General features: G+C 37.8%; 2 protein-coding genes and 1 long non-coding RNA gene across 8 annotated transcripts; 2 read left to right on the forward strand and 1 right to left on the reverse strand.

Moving 5' to 3' along the window:
• Window positions 1-2,721: 2,721 nt before the first annotated feature.
• LOC126606266 (probable metal-nicotianamine transporter YSL7) lies at window positions 2,722-17,463 on the forward strand. 4 transcript variants are annotated; one of them, XM_050273632.1, is made up of 7 exons: window positions 2,722-3,275; window positions 3,619-3,782; window positions 3,888-3,985; window positions 4,085-4,219; window positions 4,332-4,521; window positions 4,665-5,521; window positions 17,039-17,463. In XM_050273632.1, exons 1-7 carry the CDS (start codon window positions 2,885-2,887, stop codon window positions 17,319-17,321), a joined length of 2,118 nt encoding a protein of 705 aa, XP_050129589.1. In that variant the 5' UTR covers window positions 2,722-2,884; the 3' UTR covers window positions 17,322-17,463. The 4 variants fall into 4 exon arrangements, 3 of the variants coding, with proteins under 3 accessions (XP_050129589.1, XP_050129588.1, XP_050129590.1); XR_007617173.1 differs by having other exon boundaries at window positions 2,731-3,275; window positions 4,665-5,907; window positions 17,425-17,463; XM_050273631.1 differs by lacking the exon at window positions 17,039-17,463 and having other exon boundaries at window positions 2,731-3,275; window positions 4,665-5,947.
• Window positions 5,686-17,559, reverse strand: LOC126606280 (uncharacterized). Its single transcript, XR_007617174.1, has 2 exons — window positions 17,425-17,559; window positions 5,686-5,907 (listed from the first exon to the last, which is right to left on the reverse strand). It is a non-coding gene; the product is annotated as an uncharacterized LOC126606280 (long non-coding RNA).
• LOC126606274 (eukaryotic initiation factor 4A-3) lies at window positions 6,996-22,539 on the forward strand. Of its 3 annotated transcripts, none has more exons than XM_050273642.1 (8): window positions 7,001-7,434; window positions 7,548-7,788; window positions 7,902-7,982; window positions 8,102-8,209; window positions 8,301-8,420; window positions 21,359-21,526; window positions 21,996-22,082; window positions 22,186-22,539. In XM_050273642.1, the coding sequence occupies exons 1-8, from the start codon at window positions 7,145-7,147 to the stop codon at window positions 22,297-22,299; spliced, it is 1,209 nt and encodes a 402-aa protein (XP_050129599.1). In that variant the 5' UTR covers window positions 7,001-7,144; the 3' UTR covers window positions 22,300-22,539. The 3 variants fall into 3 exon arrangements, with proteins under 3 accessions (XP_050129600.1, XP_050129599.1, XP_050129598.1); XM_050273641.1 differs by lacking the exons at window positions 7,001-7,434; window positions 7,548-7,788; window positions 7,902-7,982; window positions 8,102-8,209; window positions 8,301-8,420 and adding exons at window positions 19,008-19,391; window positions 19,506-19,746; window positions 19,860-19,940; window positions 20,667-20,774; window positions 20,871-20,990; XM_050273643.1 differs by lacking the exons at window positions 21,359-21,526; window positions 21,996-22,082; window positions 22,186-22,539 and adding an exon at window positions 8,750-8,908 and having other exon boundaries at window positions 6,996-7,434.
• The last annotated feature ends 130 nt before the right edge of the window (window positions 22,540-22,669 follow it).

The raw sequence follows: 22,669 nt of genomic DNA on the forward strand, positions 1-22,669 counted from the left end.
GAATTGAATTACCGAGATGGAGCTAGTATTTGGATTCCGGGGAGAAGCCTCAATCTGGAATCAAATGTTTCTTTCCAAAATACCCTTCCATCTTATGGTTGTCCTCCGCCATCCTCTCCAGCAACCCTATGCAGTAACTCTCTGTAAAAGGATAAGAGACCACTCCGCTGGACCATGATTTGCCGACGAGACCACTCCGCTGGACCATGACTTGCCGATCTATGGGCGGTGGCTATGGGGGTAAGTGGGGTGGAGGGCAGGGAAAGGCGGGGATGGGGGAGGGCTGTTGCAGCTGGGAAAAGGATGAGAGGGGTGGTGTGGGAAGACAATGGGTTTTTTGTCGTGGGGAAGCTGTTGCGGCTGGGAAAAGGATGAGAGAGGCGTGGTGTGGGTGGGAAGATAGACAAAGGGTTTTTTGTGGTGGTGAAGACAGCAAATGGAAGGATTGAGTAAAGTTAATTATTTTTATAGAGATAAATTTTGGTATATAAAATTAGTTTCATTAATTTTTTTTTTTTGTTTTGAACAATACATTAGTTTGATTAATTAGTATAAAAATAATTTATTTATGTAAGGGCAACATAGTAATCAACCGAGTTTTCATTCCGATTGAAGTGAATTAGTAAACAACTTATATGGACTCAACATCATTCCTACTCCGATTCCAGACAGTTTTAGTAAACAACTTCAACATGAATTCGATTCTGATTCCACCTCATTTCAATTCCCCTCAATCCAATTCCTCCTCAATTCAATTCCTCTCAATTATTACGGATTAGTAAACGCGCCATTAGTTTTAATCTAGGCCTCTTTTACAAATACATGTCGTCATCTTTGGGACTGCAACAGAACTGCCTGCTGATATCTCCGAAGTTTAAGTGATTTATGGCGAGCTGCTTGTTAAACTTGCAAGAAAGTTCCCGGATCGAGTAAGTGGAGACTGCGAGATTATGCACGTCGTCGTCTATGCACCATTCCAGGTCTCAACCGCAAGATATTTGCTATTGGCAGTCAATGCCTTTGCAACTAATGTTGTAACATCTATTTCCTACGTGGCAATTTTGTTGTAACATGATTATTTTTTCGTACATAATTGTAAGATCGCATTACCGAATTAAATATTGATTTGTTTCCCGTATGACTTCTGCGGAGACTTTTTTTTACCTGCAGCTGCGGGTCATAAAAACTGTACTCTCAAATTTGTATGCGAATCTGAAAAGGAATTAACTTCTCAGACAATCTTTCTTTCTCCCATTTACTAATTCTTTTATTTTATTTTTCACTCTTCGAGTTATTAATATTAATTGCAGTACATCCAACACATGTGCGTATCACGTGGGTGGTGAGGGCAGTTCTAGAAAGTCCTTAATCGTTCGTTCGCCTGGAATATTATCCAACCATTTTAGTGGCGCTAAATTGCTGAATTCCACCCGCTCGTGTGAACACACTAGTAGTACCAAACAAGAAAAAACATCCAACTCCCCCACCACCACCAGCTGCTGTGCCACAAATCCTTTTCCGTGTCCAATGAAAATTCTCCGATTTTGAAAATTTTAAAATTGACTAATAAAATTCTCGTCAATATTTCGACGCCAGCTGTAATCTTATCCTAAGACCATCTCCAACCCTGGGCTAAAAGCCAAATTACCCCCCAAATTACCCCCCCAAACACTCTCCAACCCATGCTAAAATTTTAGGCTAAATGCCAAATGCTATTTCTGGGCCAAATACCCCCCAGCTTTCCCCCCGGGCTAAATGCGAAATGTTTATCGGAATTTAAATTTTTTTAGATTAAAATGTTCATAAAATTAATTTACAATAATCTACATATTTATTTTTTTTAAAACAATTGATTTAAGAAAAAAATTTAGGCTAATTTCATTCTTTAATAATTCCGGGCTAAAATTTTAGGGTAGAAGGGTTGGAGCAGAAAAGATGTTTCTGGGCTAAAAGCTAAATTTTCCGGGCTAAAAAATTTGGCTTTTAGCCCAAGGGTTGGAGATGGTCTAAGAGGATTCCTACCCAAAAGTCTTTTAGAGTGGCTATGATACCATCGCCTCATATTTTTAATTAATTTACGAATAAATTAATAACTCTAGGAGATATATTAATTTGGAAGAAGTTTTAAAATGATTGAAAGTGTTTTGAGTTCGAGAAACAATTTAAATATTTTTTAAGATTCAGTTGTATTTTTTACGAATTGGTTTCAAAAGAACTCTCATAAAAAAATATTTTTGGGTTGTTTCAAAATAACTTTTAAAATAGCCTATATTGTGGTCGTCGCAATATTCTCTAATATGCTTAAACTTAATTATTAATATCATTTGTAAATTGTAATATTTAGAATATTAGAATCCATAGTAAAGTGACCTCGGATTATACCAGATTCTTTTTTAATCATTTTAAATTTATTTTTAAACGAGCGATCGTCACACTCAGATTATCTAATATGCTTAAACCTAATTAGTAATATCATTTGTAAATCGTAATATTTGGAATATTGGAATCCTGAGTGAAAGTGACCCCCGATTATGGCGGATTCTCTCAAATTCCAATAAACAAAAAGTCAAATCCAAAGGCTCATGCCATCTATATTTTCTCTCTCAAACCTCTCACTCTCAGACTGTGGACAGCCTTGTATGTATATGTAGCTGTTATGCTTGGAAGCCACCGTCCTTTCAAATACCCTCTAAAAAAATAAAATAAAAATTAAATTTTAATTTGGGTAATCTGAATACGATTCCGGATTCTGTTTCCCGGGTCCCAACCCCACTCCGAATCCTAGCTGGCTCAGATTTTCTACTCTCATATATATATATATATATATAGGCCTCCACGGTCTCGTGCACAGAAAAAATTGAATCGAATCGAATCGAATCGAATCATGGAGAGAAGCCTTAGCAAGGGCAGTGATAACCAGAGTGACGACTTGGATGCCAAGAAAGGCACTGCCGGAAAGACCAAAAAGAAGTTGAATGTTGAGGAGGCGTTCAAGGCCACGGCGGTGCCGCCGTGGACCAAGCAGATTACGGTGAGGTCGATGGTCACCAGCTTCATTCTCAGCATCGTCTTCAACTTCATCGTCTGCAAGTTGAACCTCACCACTGGTGTTATTCCCTCGCTCAACGTCGCCGCCGGACTGCTCGGCTTCGCCGTGGTGAAAGGCTACACCGCCATGATCGACAAGTGCGGCTTCTTGAAGCAGCCTTTCACTCGCCAGGAAAACACCGTCATTCAGACTTGCGTCGTCGCCTCTTCCGGGATCGCCTTTAGCAGTATGTTCAATAATCCATTCTCTAATCAAATTTATCGCATTAAATCCGTTAATTAACTATTTCTCTTCGATCATTCATCTCTGCTCGTATCGATAACATAGATTACTGATGGAAGTTGTAGATCTGTCAAATATCATATATATTCTGGTTCTATAATTTGGCCTTGCATGCAAGAAAACAATATAATATTTGCATCACGGTCAGTTTACAAAGTGTTTGTGAAAAAGCCTCACAGTAAAAATTGAACAAATTTTCAGTTGGGATTAATGTCAAATATTTGTGTGTTCTAATAGCTGCTCTGCTTCATGATCCAGTAATTTTAATTTGTGTTATGATTAATTAGGTGGAACTGCAAGTTATTTACTGGGAATGAGTGCAAAGATTGCTGCGCAAGGAGATCTAGGCAACACCCCGATCAACATAAAGAAGCTTGATGTTGGATGGATGATTGGGTTTCTCTTCGCTGTCAGCTTCGTCGGGTTGTTTTCGATTATGCCCCTCAGGAAGGTAATTGGAAACCACTTCTTAATCCACACTTACGCATATAGACATGAAGATTTGTTCACTTAATTTGGTTTTGGTCTTCTTTTTTTTTTTTTAAACATCCAACAGATGATGATCCTGAAGTACAAGTTAACGTACCCGAGTGGAACTGCAACTGCATACCTCATCAACAGCTTTCACACACCCAAAGGAGCTAAGCTGGCAAAGTAAGAACCACATTGCCTTGATTTGTAGATTTGGATTTTGCGATTAAACGTAATCAATCTGCTAACTGTGTAAGAATATATTCTTATGAACGAATGCAGGAAACAGGTTGCTGTGCTCTTCAAAAGCTTCTGTTTCAGCTTTGCGTTTGCCTTCTTCCAGTGGTTTTTCGCTGCTGCTGACGGCTGCGGATTTTCCAGCTTCCCAACATTTGGTCTTAAAGCCTTTGCTAACAAGTATGTGTACATTTCTTTCTCAACAAAATATCAATTTCCTTGTTTTTGTATCATTTTGTTGCCCTCATGGATGCCTCGATTTCACTAATAACTCGGATCATAAAACTTGCAGGTTTTACTTTGATTTTTCAGCGACTTATGTTGGCGTTGGCATGATCTGCCCTATCATGGTCAATGTATCTTTGCTTGTTGGAGCCATTATTTCATGGGGAATCATGTGGCCCTTGATTGAGACAAAGAAAGGTATCTGGTACAGCGCTAATCTATCCGCCAGCAGTCTCCACGGCATCCAAGGATACAGGGTATGTAACTAAAACTTCCTCTCTGCCATGTATAGCTTGTTTAATTTTCAATATCTTCACAATATATGTTTTTGAAAGTTGCAATACAATGTTGCTCATGAATTGTTCTCTAATAATCTTTGAATGTTCTTAATTCATTGCAGGTTTTTATTGCTATAGCGATGATGCTTGGCGACGGTTTGTTCCATGTAGTCTACATGCTCTTCATGACCACAAAAAGTCTCGCGACACAAAGATCAGAGAAGAAACTTGAGTCGTCTTCATCACCACCTGTAAATCTTGACAGTGTTGAAGCCGGAGGGTCCTCCGAAGTTGTCTCTGCAAACTATGATGAACAACGAAGAATCGAGTACTTCTTGAAAGACCAAATCCCCAGCTGGGTTGCTTTCTCTGGCTACATTGTGCTCGCAGCCATATCCATCAGTGTGGTACCCTTGATCTTCCCCCAACTGAAATGGTACCATGTGCTGGTTGCATATCTGATTGCCCCAGTCTTGGCCTTCTGCAATGCCTACGGCTGTGGCCTCACTGATTGGTCTCTTGCCTCCAACTATGGCAAATTTGCCATCATAATCTTCAGCGCTTGGGTTGGCCTTGACCAAGGTGGTGTCATTGCCGGCCTTGCGTCTTGTGGTGTGATGATGAGCATTGTCGCGACCGCTTCTGATCTCATGCAAGACTTCAAGACAGGATACCTCACACTCTCGTCTCCTCGCTCCATGTTCTTCAGCCAAGTCTTTGGCACAGCCATGGGATGCGTCATGTCTCCATTAGTATTCTGGGTTTTCTACAAAGCTTACCCACTTGGTGATCCAGATGGTCCTTATCCTGCACCCTACGGCCTAATGTACCGCGGCATTGCACTCCTTGGAGTTGAGGGTGTCGGTTCCCTCCCCAAAAACTGCGTTGTGCTTGCAGTCTCGTTTTTCGCAGCTGCAGTCGCCATAAACATAATCATCGAGCTGTTACAGCGTTATGAAACCAAGTACAGGATCTATAGGTTCATTCCCAACCCAATGTGCATGGCGATTCCATTCTACCTGGGTTCCTACTTCGCCATTGACATGTGCGTGGGAAGCTTGATCCTCGTCCTGTGGCGGAGGAAGAACAGGCAAAAGGCCGATGACTTTGGGCCAGCTGTGGCGTCGGGACTCATCTGCGGTGATTCATTGTGGGGCGTCCCGGCTGCTATCCTGGCCATTGCGTCTGTCAAAGCTCCTATCTGCATGAAGTTCCTCTCTGCTTCTGCCAACAACAAAGTTGATTCCCTATTAGGTAGCTAGCTTAATTTGATTACTAGTTAATTAATTTCATGCGACTGTTGTGTGTATATAACATATATGCAGCTGGTAGCTAGCTTGCTGTTTATTTGAATATTATTCCTACCTTCGCTATATAATTTTCGGATTGATGTGGTTGGTAAAAATGTTGAATAGAATTTGTTGGCAGCGGATTGGATCGTTGTCGGACCCTTTAAAATGAATAATTCGGATTGCCTTCGTGGCCCACGATCATTACTCACTTACAATTCTCCTTTTCACAATAATCGCAATCACTAATTTTTACCAATTAGCAGCCCTACTTAAATTGTTGTACTAACTTGTATAAGGAAAAAACTTACCTAGACTTGTTCATCATGCACAATTTGATAACACGAGTCAAGTTTAATGAGTAGTATTGATAACGGGTGGCTCAATAGAGCCCGTTAAAACAAGTATATGCTTTTATTAACCTTAGTGCAACGAGTGGTGATATGTTACTGTTTAGTTTTACAAAATATGTTCGCGTTTGGATTTTTTTCACATGTTAACTTAACAAATTATGCTTGTGTTAATTTGTTACAGAAGCAAGTACTGTCAATTTCTTTTTTTCAAGTTTATCCTTACTCGATGTGTAAGTGGTTTGTAAATTTAGTTTGTTAAGATCGTGATTTCAAATTGCCAAAAAAACAACACATATTTATTTCATAAGACGGTCGAAGAGTAAAAGAGATGTGTGAAACGTAAAAAATGAATATGTAAATAACGTTATCCTTATAAATCTATGCTAGTTGAGATTTCATGAATTACGAACATGTGAAAAAGTCTCATAAGACTGTTGGACTTCTATATGAACAAAAGTTTCAACAACTACGAACTGTCCTCTACAATATCGTTTAAGATTAAAAATTTATATTTAATATATTGGTATTACACTAATTTTTCCGACCTACAGTAAAAAGGTTAAGGTTCAAAGAATTTGTGTTTCATTATACAAGTGCATGTAATTACCAAGAATATGGAGTCATTTCGGATCCAAAGTATACATTTTTGGTCCAAATTATTTTGTTCCAGGCCAAAATAAATATTTAAATTAAAAAAAAAAAAAAAAAAAAAAAAACAAGAGAGTGAAAAAGTAACCTAAATACAAATTGCCAGCTCCGATAGGCGGTCGCTTCTAAATAATTATATATTTTTTTGTATAAACTTAAAAAGTTTATAAAACCCTCGACGCCTTCCATCACTCGCACGTTTGACTCACTCGCGTGAATCGTATCCAGAGAAACAAAGGCAGCCAAACAAACCCTAAAACAACACCACAAACAAGCCTGCTCGATAGTCGTCGTCGCCGGAATATCAGAGCTATGACAGAGGCATCGGCAAGACGCGGCGGAGGAATGGGTGACGAGAAGCTGGAGTTCGTAACTTCCGACGGGATTGAGTCCATCATGACCTTCGATCAGATGGGTTTAAGGGACAATCTCCCCCGAGGCGTCTACAACTACGGCTTTGAGAAGCCCTCCGCCATCCAGCAACGAGCCGTCAGGCCCATCATTGAGGGCCGCGACGTCATCGCCCAGGCCCAGTCCGGTACCGGCAAGACCTCCATGATTGCCCTCACCGTCTGCCAGCTCGTCGACACCTCCTCCCGTGAGTGCGTCAGCCTACTTTTGATCTCTAGTGTTTCCTTCTTTTGTTATTCTGTTTGGTCCTTGGGAAAATTTTAATTTGATTTTGTGCATGTATATTTGTATCTATTGTATATAGGGTTCAGGCTTTGATATTGTCTCCGACGAGGGAATTGGCGGCGCAGACGGAGAAGGTGATATTAGCAATTGGGAATTTCATAAATATACAAGCTCATTCTTGCATTGGAGGCAAAAGCGTGGGTGAGGATATCCGAAAGCTCGAGTATGGCGTTCATGTGGTATCTGGAACTCCTGGCAGAGTCTGTGATATGATCAAAAGAAGAACACTCCGAACTCGAGCCATCAAATTATTAGTTCTTGTCAGTCTCTTGTTCCCATCTTTTCTGTTTTTAACTGTGAATTTTGGATTTTTCCCTTTCTAGCTTCATTGATCTCTGTTTTGTTTTTTTTCGGGACTGGTTCGGGTTTGCAGGATGAATCTGATGAAATGTTGAGCAGAGGATTCAAGGATCAGATTTATGATGTCTACAGATATCTTCCTGCTGAGCTCCAGGTATTTTTTTTCCTTTCTTTCACATTTATATGTATCACATGTGCTTATGGCGGTCATGTTCCGACTATTGTCCAAATAAGTATTCCTTTCTGAAACCGAAATCAATTGTAACATTGTAGGTTTGCTTGATTTCTGCTACACTTCCTCATGAAATTTTGGAGATGACCAACAAGTTTATGACTGAACCTGTAAGGATCCTTGTTAATCGTGATGAGTTGACGTTGGAGGTACGCAATGCTTCTGTTTTGTATTGTTGTACGTATGCTGCCCTTGTGTGCAATGTGAAATATGTAGTAAACTGTGTTTTTGTGATGACAGGGAATCAAGCAATTTTTCGTGGCTGTCGAAAGAGAGGAATGGAAGTTTGATACTCTTTGTGACCTCTATGATACCCTTACAATTACACAAGCTGTTATTTTCTGCAACACCAAGCGAAAGGTAAATACGTCTCTGTGATACTAATAACTCAAAGTTTGTTTAGAAAATAGGGGTTTCAAGGCCGTAGTTAGGTTATTGATTCCGTGCGGAAGTAGATTATATGTTATCATATGCATTGTATCCTGATTTAGCATATTTTCATTAGTGCCTACTAGTTATACATCTATACACAGAAGTTTTAGAATTTAATATGTCAGGTGGAATTGAGGCATGCAAGATAGTCTGTTTGTAATAATTTTCCTTTTTGGCACACTGCCATAACGCCTTCCTTTTCTGGTTGACTAACATTTCATTCCCTGGTGCATGACTGTTGGAATTTCACTGGGCAGGTGGACCGAAAAGATGAGGAGTAATAACTTTACTGTCTCTGCAATGCATGGAGATATGCCTCAGAAGGAAAGAGATGCTATTATGGCCGAGTTTCGTGGTGGTAATACTCGCGTCCTGATCACAACCGATGTTTGGGCCCGGGGCCTTGACGTTCAGCAGGCAAGTTCTTCTTATCCCAATTGTCCAATCATTAGCTAGAATCTATCATCTCTTGACTTTGACTTTATTTGGTTCGAGTTGTTAAACTAATCAAATATAGTGTGTGATTTGAGATCCATTTTGCCTGTTCAACAAATCTGTCCTTAACTTTAAATGTTAATAACTTCTTCAATCTTAGCCACATACGTGGCACATATCAACTCTCCAACAAATCTGGAGCCTTCCGGATTAATAGTTAAATTACCAAAATGACCTTAACTTTAAACATTAATAACTTCTTCATTATAGCTCTGTTTCACGAACGGTTTGTGTCTACGCGCTCGTGAGATCAAGCTCTATTCAAAAATATAAATTGTGACCTCAAACGGTCTACGAATTTTAAATAATTAATTTTCAAACTTCAAACTTTGAAACTAGTTTAATTAAAATCTAAATTCAAATAAATTAATATAAATTCTCGAAAAATAATATAAAATCTCAAGAATACCAATATGTAGATTATAATAGTGAAATCCAGGAGCGGGATTTCACATTATTTCCCCTTTAAAAAAATTTCATCCTCGAAATTTCCAATATCAATTCCATGAAACAACAAAAACAAAGGCATTATAATTGAAGGCTTTTATAAAAAAGGCCAAGAACTAAAGTGGAATAGATGTTTCTATCCAAATGTGCTTCCTATCACATTACTTGTTATTAGCACTGTCAAAAAATTGTTTTGCATTCTTTGAGTGAATTTGCTTGTTTGTGCTTTATAACAAAGCAGTGTAGGATGTGTTGGAACATCAACAACAATATTTATAAAGTTGAGCTGTAATTTCTTAAAACACAATGGACATCTCTACTTATACATTGCTCACGTTAGGTGCAAAAGGGGCGTGTTGAATTAAACCCAAGAGGATAGGACCAAGAATCTTCAAACCTTCTTCCGCGTTGCTTCTCACTGGTTACGACTATAGTTTTGACAGAGAGTATATGAGTCTAATAGAATTTTTGGGGTTGAATTGGTCAGGAAGACTTTTCATACACATTTCTTTTAAAAACTATACTATTTCGCCGTCACTACCCCAACAAATTGACCATAACCTGAAAATTTAGTCTTAGGCCATCTCCAACTGAAGGGTCTAGATGGTTGAAAATAGCCCGAAAACCATCTCCAACCGAGGGCTAGGCCAGAGGACTCGTGGGCTCCATGGAATCTGAAAGGGCCAAAAGGCCAAAAGGTTGGCCGCATGCAGCCAGCCAGCTAGCTCGAGGCTGGTCAGAAATTACAACAATCTTGTCGGTTATAATCAATAGGAATGCTTAAACAAAAAATTGAATCCAATGGCTAGCTGACTAGCTGTTGTATTCAATTTTTGTTTTAATTCTTAAAAATTCTATTTTTTTCCGTATAAATACCTAAACCATTCATTAAATTTAAGTTCTAATTTTTTTGGTTTTTTGGGTCAGTTCCCGTTGTAGTTTTTAAATTTAAGTTGTTGGATTTGAATTTAAGTTGTTGTAGTTTTTAAATTTAAATAATAAATTATGTGTAGTTTTTAAATTTAAGTTGTTGGATTTGAATTCAAGTTGTTGTAGTTTTTAAATTTAAATAATAAATTATGTTTAGCCCTCGGTTAGAGACGATTTTTTGTGACAGGGCTAAAACGAGCCCTATGGCCCTTTGACTCTCGATTGGAGACAGAAGCAAATATGGTCATGTATTGTTCATTAAAATATTAATATCTTAGAGGGCCAGATGACTAAAACAAGCCATCTAGCCAACCCTTGATTAGAGATGACCTTATTTACTTAAGACAAAAGAAAATCAAATTAATTTAGTTTTCTTCAGTCAAATTTCTCTCTTTTCCTTCTCTTTTCTCATCCCCTTATATGGACCCATCTTCCTCACACTTTTACTAAGAAATTCACACACAACATTTCCATTGTCTCCATAATATCACATCACAAGTAGCTGTGCCACAAATCCTTTTCAGTGTCCAAATCAAAGTCTCCGACTTTGAAAATTCTAGTATTGACTAATAAAATTCTCATCAATATGTTGACGCGAGCTGTAATCTTATCCTAGACGACTCCGACCCAAAAGTCTTTCAGAGTGACTATGATATAATTGCCTGATATTTTTAAAATGATTGAAAGTGTTTTAAATTCGAGAAATAATTTAAATACTTTTTAAGATTCAGCTGTATTTTTTATGGATTTGTTTCAAAAGAACTCTTGTAAAAAATGTTTTTGAGTTGTTTTAAAATGACTTTTAAAACTCTCTCAAAAAAAAAAACAAAAAAAACAAAACAAAAGACTTTTAAAACAACTGGTCGTCACACTTAGATTCTCTAATATGCTTAAACCTAATTATTAACATTATTTGTAAATTGTAATATTTAGAATATTGGAATCCTGAGTAAAATGACCTCGGATTATAGCAGATTCTTTTTTAATCATTTTAAATTTATTTTTAAACGAGCGGTCGTCACACTCAGATTCTCTAATACGTCTAAACCTAATTAGTAATATCATGTGTAAATCGTAATATTTGGAATTTTGGAATCCTTATTAAGTACTGGTTTAGTACTGAGGTGTTTTTATAAAAAGTGGGTATAAAAAGCTCAAAAATGTGTTTGGTAAATACTTAAAAACAACTTATTCTCACAGTTTTGAGTGAAAAAGTTGAAAACGTGAAGTAGCAAAAATGAGCTTTGAAAAAAACTGAAAACGTGAAGCAGCATAAATGTTAGATTATATGTTGAATGTTAGATTATGATTTCTTGTTAAACGTTGGATTATATGTTTAAGATAAAGTTCATAAATATTTTTCTTTGAAAAATAAATTATATTTAGTAATTCACTTTTATTTGTTAAGAAAATTAAATTAATGACACATAGTATTATACCATTTTTGATCATTTTACACAGCCACAACTGTTTTACATAAAAGTTTACCAAACACTATAATACTATTTTTTTTTCTTTTCAAAAGCACTTTTACAAAAAAATTTATCAAACACTTTATTTCACAGCTGTTTATTCTCACAACATAACATAAACATTTTTTTTCAAACCACAACAATAATAAACCAGCCTTAAAAGTGATAAACGTTGAATTATATGTTTAAGATAAAGTTCATAAATATTTTTCTTTTAAAAATAAAGTATATTTAGTAATTCACCTTTATTTGTTAAGAAAATTAAATTAATGGCACATCTAGTATTATACCATTTTTGATCATTTTACATAGTCACAGCATAAAAGTTTACTAAACACTATAATACTGTTTTTTTTTCAAAAGCAATTTTACAAAAAAATTTATCAAACACTTTATTTCACAGCTGTTTATTCTCATAGCATAACATAAACTTTTTTTTTCAAACCACAACAATAATAAACCAGCCCTATCAACTCCCAATCAACGAAAAGTCAAAATCCACAGGTTCATATCATCTATATTTCCTCTCTCTAACCTCGGTCTCAGAGCCTGTTTCTCCCCATTTGTGATGTGTATATGTAACTGTTATGCTTGGAAGACTCCCGTCAGTTCAAATGGACAAGAATTGTCTGCCCTCCACTTCAGGTGCCATTTCCGTGTCCTCATGTTTGTGTGATCACGGTTAAACCACGTCAACATTTTATATTACTATTCATTTTTGTCTTATTATATTTATAAAAAAAAATATAAAATGTTGATGTGACTTAACCGTGACCACACAAACAAAAGGGCACGAGGAGGGCACCGGAAGTGGAGGGCAGACAATCCTGTCCCAGTTCAAATACCCTCTAAAAAAATAATAATTAATTAAATTTTAATTTGGTTAATCTGAATACGATTCCGGATTTTGTTTCCCGGGTCCCAATCCCACTCCGAATCCTAGCTGGCTCAAAAATTATCAAGGATGTGTGAGAAATAAGATGGGATGTGTGGATAGCACACTCCTCTCTCTCTCTCTCTCTCTATGGGATGTGTGGATAGCACACTCCTCTCTCTCTCTCTCTCTCTCTCTCTCTCTCTCTCTCTCTCTCTCTCTCTCTCTCTCTCTCTCTATATATATATATATATATATATATATATATATATAGAGGCCTCCACGGTCTGGAGGCACAAAAAAAATCGACTCGAATCATGGAGAGAAGCCTCAGCAATGGCAGTGATAACCAGGGCACTGCCGGAAAGACCAAAAAGAAGTTGAATGTTGAGGAGGCGTTCAAGGCCATGGCGGTGCCGCCGTGGACCAAGCAGATTACGGTGAGGTCGATGGTCACCAGCTTCATTGTCAGCATTGTCTTCAACTTCATCGTCTGCAAGTTGAACCTCAGCACCGGTGTTATTCCCTCGCTCAACGTCGCCGCCGGACTGGTCGGCTTGGGGATGGTGAAACGCTACACCGCCATGATCGACAAGTGCGGCTTCTTGAAGCAGCCTTTCACTCGCCAGGAAAACACCGTCATTCAGACTTGCGTCGTCGCCTCTTCCGGGATCGCCTTTAGCAGTATGTTCCATAATCCATTCACTAATCAAATTTATCGCATTAAATCTGATAGGATTTTTGGGCGACCAGGTTAAAATCTCACAAAAAAAATACTTCCAAGAGAATTATTGTAGTATAAATGGTTTAAGCAAGATTGTTTTCGGGAGAGATTATTTAAAACAATTTATGAAAACCAAAATTTTAGTTAATTATTTAAAAACAAAAATAGAAAAAAGGTGATTTAATGACCTAAATTTAAAAAAACGAAATTAATTGAAAAGGCTATTAAAATCTGCAATTTTTAGAGAAAGAAAAAGGAAACAATTTTTAGAATTCAAAATGAGAAAATACTAGGGTTCTGCCATCGCCCTAACAATCATATGAAAGTATGTCCTACTTGGAACCTCCAACATAAAATGTATATCTAACATGCAATCCGTTTGTGATGTCCAGATCGAATGTGAACATGCAAGAATCATTAAGTTTTGTGGAAATCTTTTGAAAAATCATATAACTCCTAAGATGAGTCGTCCATCCTAAGTAGCTACACATGTTAACCACAATAAGCCTTAGTCAGTTTTAGCGACAGCCTTCTTTCAAAATTGCATCAAATTACTTTTCTAAATATTCTAATGGCCGCGAATCACTAAGACAAATAGGATACTTTTCTAAATATCCTAAAGCACAGTGATTAACAATCTAAAACTTGCATGCATAAATTCATAAGAAAATTAAAAATAGACTACATATTCTTGCTAAGAATCATGGCCTCACTCTAGCTAAGAGAATTAGTTATGCATATTTATAATTAAAACCAAAAGAATTGTATTGAAATAGAAAAAGAATGAAAACACCTTGTAGAATAAAATCTGAAAATCTCTAAGCTTTAGCCAAAATCTTCTTCTCAAATCTTGCATACGTACCACTATGGCTGGCCAAAAAAGTTTATTTATACTACTCTAATTAAAATCCTAAATTGAAATAAAATAGGAAACATAATCCTAAATTAACTTGGTAAATTCGTCCAAAAATCTACACAGCCACGTTTTGGACCCAAATCAGCTCCAAAACTGGTCCAAAAAAGCTGGATCTAAAGCTTGGACTATTCTGAATACTTCTCCAGAAGGCCACGAACCTATCTGAGGTCATCTTGGGCTCTAAAAACGCAAAGCCCAGAAACGTCACTTTTCAGCAACGCACATTGCTTCTTCATTTAATGGTCAGAAAATAACCGCTTAGTAAAAAAATCCCAAATTTTGAGACGAACAAGCCAAGAGATACACGAACATCCTCCAATTTGAATCACTCCAAAATTCGTTCGTTTGATCATGTTTTCTCCAAAGGAAGTCGAATGTTCTACATTGAAAATATAAAGTAAAATATCAAAATTCTACCAAGATAATTACCGAATTATACTAAGAATAGGGTAAAATATATAATATAATATTGACTCATCAAAATCCATTAATTAACTATTTCTCTTCCATCATTCATCTCTGCTTGTATCGATAACATAGATTACTGATGGAAGTTGTAGATCTATCAAATATCATATATATTCTGGTTCTATATTTTGGCCTTGCATGCAAGAAAACAAAATAATATTTGCATCACTGTCAGTTTACGAAGTGTTTGTGGAAAAAGCCTCACAGTAAAAATTGAATAAATTTTCGCTTGGGATTAATGTCAAATATTTGTATGTTTTGAACTTTTGATTGCTGCTCTGCTTAATGATCCAGTAATTTTAATTTGTGTTATGATTAACTAGGTGGAACTGCAAGTTATTTACTGGGAATGAGTGCAAATATTGCTGCGCAAGGAGATCTAGGCAACACCCCGATCAACATAAAGAAGCTTGATGTTGGATGGATGATTGGATTTCTCTTCGCCGTCAGCTTCGTCGGGTTGTTTTCGATTATGCCCCTCGGAAAGGTAATTGGAAATCACTACTTAATCCACACTTACGCATGTAGACATGAAGATTTGTTCACTTAATTTGGTCTTGGTCTAATTTTTTTAAACATCCAACAGATGATGATCATGAAGTACAAGTTAACGTACCCGAGTGGAACTGCAACTGCATACCTCATCAACAGCTTTCACACACCCAAAGGAGCTAAGCTGGCAAAGTAAGAACCGCATTGCCTTGATTTGTAGCTTTGGGTTTTGCAATTAAACGTGATCAATCTGCTAATTGTGTAAGAATTTATTCTTATCAACGAATGCAGGAAACAAGTTGCTGTGCTCGGCAAAAGCTTCTGCTTCAGCTTTGCGTTTGCCTTCTTCCAGTGGTTTTTCGCTGCTGCTGACGGCTGCGGATTTTCCAGCTTCCCAACATTTGGTCTTAAAGCCTTTGCTAACAAGTATGTGTACATTTCTTTCTCAACAAAATATCAATTTCCTTGTTTTTGTATCATTTTGTTGCCCTCATGGATGCCTCGATTTCACTAATAACTCGGATCATAAAACTTGCAGGTTTTACTTTGATTTTTCAGCGACTTATGTTGGCGTTGGCATGATCTGCCCTATCATGGTCAATGTATCTTTGCTTGTTGGAGCCATTATTTCATGGGGAATCATGTGGCCCTTGATTGAGACAAAGAAAGGTATCTGGTACAGCGCTAATCTATCCGCCAGCAGTCTCCACGGCATCCAAGGATACAGGGTATGTAACTAAAACTTCCTCTCTGCCATGTATAGCTTGTTTAATTTTCAATATCTTCACAATATATGTTTTTGAAAGTTGCAATACAATGTTGCTCATGAATTGTTCTCTAATAATCTTTGAATGTTCTTAATTCATTGCAGGTTTTTATTGCTATAGCGATGATGCTTGGCGACGGTTTGTTCCATGTAGTCTACATGCTCTTCATGACCACAAAAAGTCTCGCGACACAAAGATCAGAGAAGAAACTTGAGTCGTCTTCATCACCACCTGTAAATCTTGACAGTGTTGAAGCCGGAGGGTCCTCCGAAGTTGTCTCTGCAAACTATGATGAACAACGAAGAATCGAGTACTTCTTGAAAGACCAAATCCCCAGCTGGGTTGCTTTCTCTGGCTACATTGTGCTCGCAGCCATATCCATCAGTGTGGTACCCTTGATCTTCCCCCAACTGAAATGGTACCATGTGCTGGTTGCATATCTGATTGCCCCAGTCTTGGCCTTCTGCAATGCCTACGGCTGTGGCCTCACTGATTGGTCTCTTGCCTCCAACTATGGCAAATTTGCCATCATAATCTTCAGCGCTTGGGTTGGCCTTGACCAAGGTGGTGTCATTGCCGGCCTTGCGTCTTGTGGTGTGATGATGAGCATTGTCGCGACCGCTTCTGATCTCATGCAAGACTTCAAGACAGGATACCTCACACTCTCGTCTCCTCGCTCCATGTTCTTCAGCCAAGTCTTTGGCACAGCCATGGGATGCGTCATGTCTCCATTAGTATTCTGGGTTTTCTACAAAGCTTACCCACTTGGTGATCCAGATGGTCCTTATCCTGCACCCTACGGCCTAATGTACCGCGGCATTGCACTCCTTGGAGTTGAGGGTGTCGGTTCCCTCCCCAAAAACTGCGTCGTGCTTGCAGTCTCGTTTTTCGCAGCTGCAGGCGCCATAAACATAATCATCGAGCTGTTACAGCGTTATGAAACCAAGTACAGGATCTATAGGTTCATTCCCAGCCCAATGTGCATGGCGATTCCATTCTACCTGGGTTCCTACTTCGCCATTGACATGTGCGTGGGATGCTTGATCCTCGTCCTTTGGCGGAGGAAGAACAGGCAAAAGGCCGATGACTTTGGGCCAGCTGTGGCGTCGGGACTCATCTGCGGTGATTCATTGTGGGGCGTCCCGGCTGCTATCCTGGCCATTGCGTCTGTCAAAGCTCCTATCTGCATGAAGTTCCTCTCTGCTTCTGCCAACAACAAAGTTAATTCCCTATTAGGTAGCTAGCTTAATTTGATTACTAGTTAATTAATTTCATGCGACTGTTGTGTGTATATAACATATATGCAGCTGGTAGCTAGCTTGCTGTTTATTTGAATTTTATTCCTACCTTTGCTATATAATTTTCGGATTGATGTGGTTGGTAAAAGTTTTTTATCTACTATGGCTAAAAAAGAGAATTTCTGTTAGTTTTATCATTCTTCTTATCAGTTTGTTTCTTTTATTCAGAGTCTCTCCTTTCTCATTTTTTCCTCCCTCCTGTTTCTCCTATTTAAACGGTTACGATTAAATCACGTTAACATTTAATATTAACTTCTATATAGAGATATACAAAGGTGAAAACGAAAGAAGAGTAAAGGAAAAGAGAAGAGATTTGGAGATGAAAGAATTCTACGCCTGTTTTTTTTTATTTTTATAGGTATTTTGCTGTAAGAAATATTGATCCCAAAGAACTAAAAAGGTTTTGAGAATTCGAAATTGGTCGGTTTTAAACTTTTACATGTAGAGCAAAGCAGCCAACGGAATAACGATCGACAACAAAACTTAAAGAGACAACAAAAAGGTGTGAATAGAATTTGTTGGCGGCGGATTGGATCGTTGTCGGACCCTTTAAAACGAATAATTTGGGTTGCATCCATTAAGGCCTATAATCATTACTTTCACTTTTGATTCTCTTTTTCACAATAATCGCAATCACTAATTCTCAACAATTAACAGCCCTACTTAAAATGTTGTACTAACTTGTACAAGGAAAAAAAACTTACCTAGACTTGTTCATCATGCACAATTTGATAACATGACAAAAATACATACTAAAATCTAATGTTCGAGTCAAGTTTAACGATTAGTATTGATAACGGGTGATTCAATAGAGCCCGTTAAAACAAGTATATGCTTTTGTTAACCTTAGTGTAACAAGTGGTGTCATGTTAGTATTTAGTTTTACAAAATATGTTTGCGTTTGGATTTTTTTTCACATGTTGACTTAACAAATTATGCTTGTGTTAATTTGTTAATGAAGCAAATACTGTCAATATCCAGTTTTTCAAGTTTATTCTTACTCGATGTGTAAGTGGTTCGTAAATTTAGTTTGTTAAGATCGTAATTTCAAAATACCAAAAAAACTATTTATTTCATACGACGGTCGAAAAGTAAAAGAAATGTGTGAAATGTAAAAAAGTGAATATGTAAATAACGTTATCCTTATAAATCTATGCTAGTTGAGATTTCATCAATTACGAACATGTGAAAAAGTCTCATAAGACTGTTGGACTTCTATATGAAAAAAAATTTAAACAACTACGAATTGCCCTCTACAATATCATTTAAGATTAAAAATTTATATTTAATATATTGGTATTACACTAATTTTTCCGACCCACAGTAAAAAGGTTAAGGTTCAAAGAATTTGTGTTTCATTATACAAGTGCATGTAATTACCAAGAATATGGAGTCATTTCGGATCCAAGTATACATTTATGGTCCAAATTATTTTGTTCCAGGCCAAAATAAATATTTAAATTTATAAACAAAATAAAATAAAAAAACAAGAAAGTGAAAAAGTAACCTAAATACTAATTGCCAGCTCCGATAGGCGGTCGCTTCTAAATAATTATATATTTTTTTTGTATAAACTTAAAAAGTTTATAAAACCCTCGACGCCTTCCATCACTCGCACGTTTGACTCACTCGCGTGAATCGTATAAACAAAGGCAGCCAAACAAACCCTAAAACAACACCACAAACAAGCCTGCTCGATAGTCGTCGTCACCGGAATATCAGAGCTATGACAGAGGCATCGGCAAGACGCGGCGGAGGAATGGGTGACGAGAAGCTGGAGTTCGTAACTTCCGACGGGATTGAGCCCATCATGACCTTCGATCAGATGGGTTTAAGGGACGATCTCCTCCGAGGCGTCTACAACTACGGCTTTGAGAAGCCCTCCGCCATCCAGCAACGAGCCGTCAGGCCCATCATTGAGGGCCGCGACGTCATCGCCCAGGCCCAGTCCGGTACCGGCAAGACCTCCATGATTGCCCTCACCGTCTGCCAGCTCGTCGACACCTCCTCCCGGGAGTGCGTCAGCCCTACTTTTGATCTCTAGTGTTTCCTTCTTTTGTTATTCTGTTTGGTCCTTGGGAAAATTTTAATTTGATTTTGTGCATGTATATTTGTATCTATTGTATATAGGGTTCAGGCTTTGATATTGTCTCCGACGAGGGAATTGGCGGCGCAGACGGAGAAGGTGATATTAGCAATTGGGAATTTCATAAATATACAAGCTCATTCTTGCATTGGAGGCAAAAGCGTGGGTGAGGATATCCGAAAGCTCGAGTATGGCGTTCATGTGGTATCTGGAACTCCTGGCAGAGTCTGTGATATGATCAAAAGAAGAACACTCCGAACTCGAGCCATCAAATTATTAGTTCTTGTCAGTCTCTTGTTCCTATCTTTTCTGTTTTTAACTGTGAATTTTGGATTTTTCCCTTTCTAGCTTCATTGATCTCTGTTTTGTTTTTTTTCGGGACTGGTTCGGGTTTGCAGGATGAATCTGATGAAATGTTGAGCAGAGGATTCAAGGATCAGATTTATGATGTCTACAGATATCTTCCTCCTGAGCTCCAGGTAATTTTGTTTTTCTTTCTTTCACATATTTATATGTATCACATGTGCTTATGGCGGTCATGTTCCGACTATTGTCCAAATAAGTATTCCTTTCTGAAACCGAAATCAATTGTAACATTGTAGGTTTGCTTGATTTCTGCTACACTTCCTCATGACTTAGACTACTTGGATCTAACGGAGTACACGACACAAAATCGAGCACAATGGCGTTCTAGGATTCATATAGTTGACCCCACTTAGGGCTGGTTTGGGAGCGAGGTGCTTATAAAAAAAGCACCCATGAAAAAAAGCTGTGATGGTTTTAGGTGTTTGGTAAACTGAAAAAAAAGGGCCTATTTTGGAAGCTGTTGTGAGAATAAGCTGAAATCAAAGGAAAAAGCTGAAGCTGCTATTTGCAGCTTGGGAAAACTGGCTTTTTTTTTCAAAGCACACGGAGTTACAGTGCTCCTTTAATGAAAAAATCCACTATCAGACTTTTTTTTTCCAAAAGCACTTTTACATAAAAGTTTACCAAACACTCTGCTGATTTATTTCACAGCCGCTTATTCTCACAACAGTTTTTTTTCAAAGTACAGCAGTACCAAACCAGCCCTTAGTGGGAAAAGGCTTTGTTGTTTTTTGTTGTCACATATTTATATGTATCACATGTGCTTATGGCGGTCATATTCCGACTATTGTCCAAATAAGTATTCCTTTCTGAAACCGAAATCAATTGTAACATTGTAGGTTTGCTTGATTTCTGCTACACTTCCTCATGAAATTTTGGAGATGACCAACAAGTTTATGACTGAACCTGTAAGGATCCTTGTTAAACGTGATGAGTTGACGTTGGAGGTACGCAATGCTTCTGTTTTGTATTGTTGTACGGATGCTAGCATGCCTTTGTGTGCAATGTGAAATATGTAGTAAACTGTGTTTTTGTGATGACAGGGAATCAAGCAATTTTTCGTGGCTGTCGAAAGAGAGGAATGGAAGTTTGATACTCTTTGTGATCTCTATGATACCCTTACGATTACACAAGCTGTTATTTTCTGCAACACCAAGCGAAAGGTAAATACTTCTCTGTGATTCTAATAACTCAAAGTTTGATTAGAAAATAGGGGTTTCAAGGCCATAGTTAGGTTATTGATTTCGTGCAGAAAGTAGAAACATAAAATGGGATCACCTATTAGATGCTTGGGTATAGATTGTGTGTTCTCATATGCATTGTATCCTGATTTGGCCTATTTTCAGTAGTGCCTACTAGTTATACATTGGTACACACAAGCTTTAGAATTTAATGTCAGGTGGAATAGAGGCATGCAAGATAGTCTGTTTGTAATAGTTTTCCTTTTTGGCACACTGCCATAACGCCTTCCTTTTCTGGTTGACTAACATTTCATTCCCTGGTGCATGACTGTTGGAATTTCACTGGGCAGGTGGACTGGCTCACTGAAAAGATGAGGAGTAATAACTTTACTGTCTCTGCAATGCATGGAGATATGCCTCAGAAGGAAAGAGATGCTATTATGGCTGAGTTTCGTGGTGGTAATACTCGCGTCCTGATCACAACCGATGTTTGGGCCCGGGGCCTTGACGTTCAGCAGGCAAGTTCTTCTTATCCCAATTGTCCAATCATTAGCTAGAATCTATCATCTCTTGACTTTGACTTTATTTGGTTCGAGTTGTTAAACCAATCAAATATAGTGTGTGATTTGAGATCCATTTTGCCTGTTCAGTTGGTAGTCAGGACCAAATAAACCTGGTACCCCAATTTAGCCAGAGAAATGTTTACGAATTAGAGAAGGATTTGCTGCTTTCTTAAATTCTTACGAAAAGCCTAAACCTTACTTGAAGACAAAAGTAAAACATCTATTGTCCATATATTCACTGCACAGTGATGTGGACACCTGAACCTTAAACTAAAAAGCAGTCCTAGTTGAAGGTTCCATCTAGACAAACAATTTTGAATGTTTTTCAATTATGATCAGTTTTTCTTCGAAAAGTGTAGCTTTTAGTCCCTTCATATAATCCTTAAAGTGCTTTTCTTATCGTGATATTTTTTGCTTTCATCAGGTTTCTTTGGTTATCAATTATGATCTCCCAAACAATCGAGAGCTATACATTCATCGAATTGGTCGTTCTGGACGTTTTGGGCGCAAGGTTTGTTTTTCTCTTCTCTTACAAATAAAAATTTTGATTCAGAAAGTACTTTTTAAGATATTTTGTTTATTTGTTGATTAATATGGTTTGTTTGTCTCTGTAGGGTGTGGCAATAAACTTTGTGAAAAGTGATGATATTAAGATTCTAAGAGACATTGAGCAGTATTACAGTACGCAGATCGACGAAATGCCGATGAATGTTGCGGATTTGATATGAGAGTTGCTTGCCATCCTGTGTGCAAATGATGTGGATTGGTTTTTCTGGCGTCGAATGACCATTGTGTGCAGCTGTCGTGGCTTTATTTTGCGGTGGATTGTACACCAGCACAAGTTGAAATCATGCTTTGTTTACTTGTGCTGTAACGATAATGTTTTAACTTAGGCGGGTGTGACTCAGATTTAAATTGTGTTTGGTTTTATAATATTTGGTAGCGAATTCAGGTTTTATGTTTCCCAATGTTTGCATCAATGGTTTGATTCACTGAGACAGCTCGAACCACCAGGGAGAATGACAGAATGTCACCGCAAATTCGGTAATTGTATGCCGAGTTTTGGCCCCCAAATCGTGAAACTGAGTGAAATATAAA

This window comes from Malus sylvestris, chromosome 16 (genome assembly GCF_916048215.2).
Source record: "Malus sylvestris chromosome 16, drMalSylv7.2, whole genome shotgun sequence".
Lineage (NCBI taxonomy): Eukaryota > Viridiplantae > Streptophyta > Magnoliopsida > Rosales > Rosaceae > Malus > Malus sylvestris.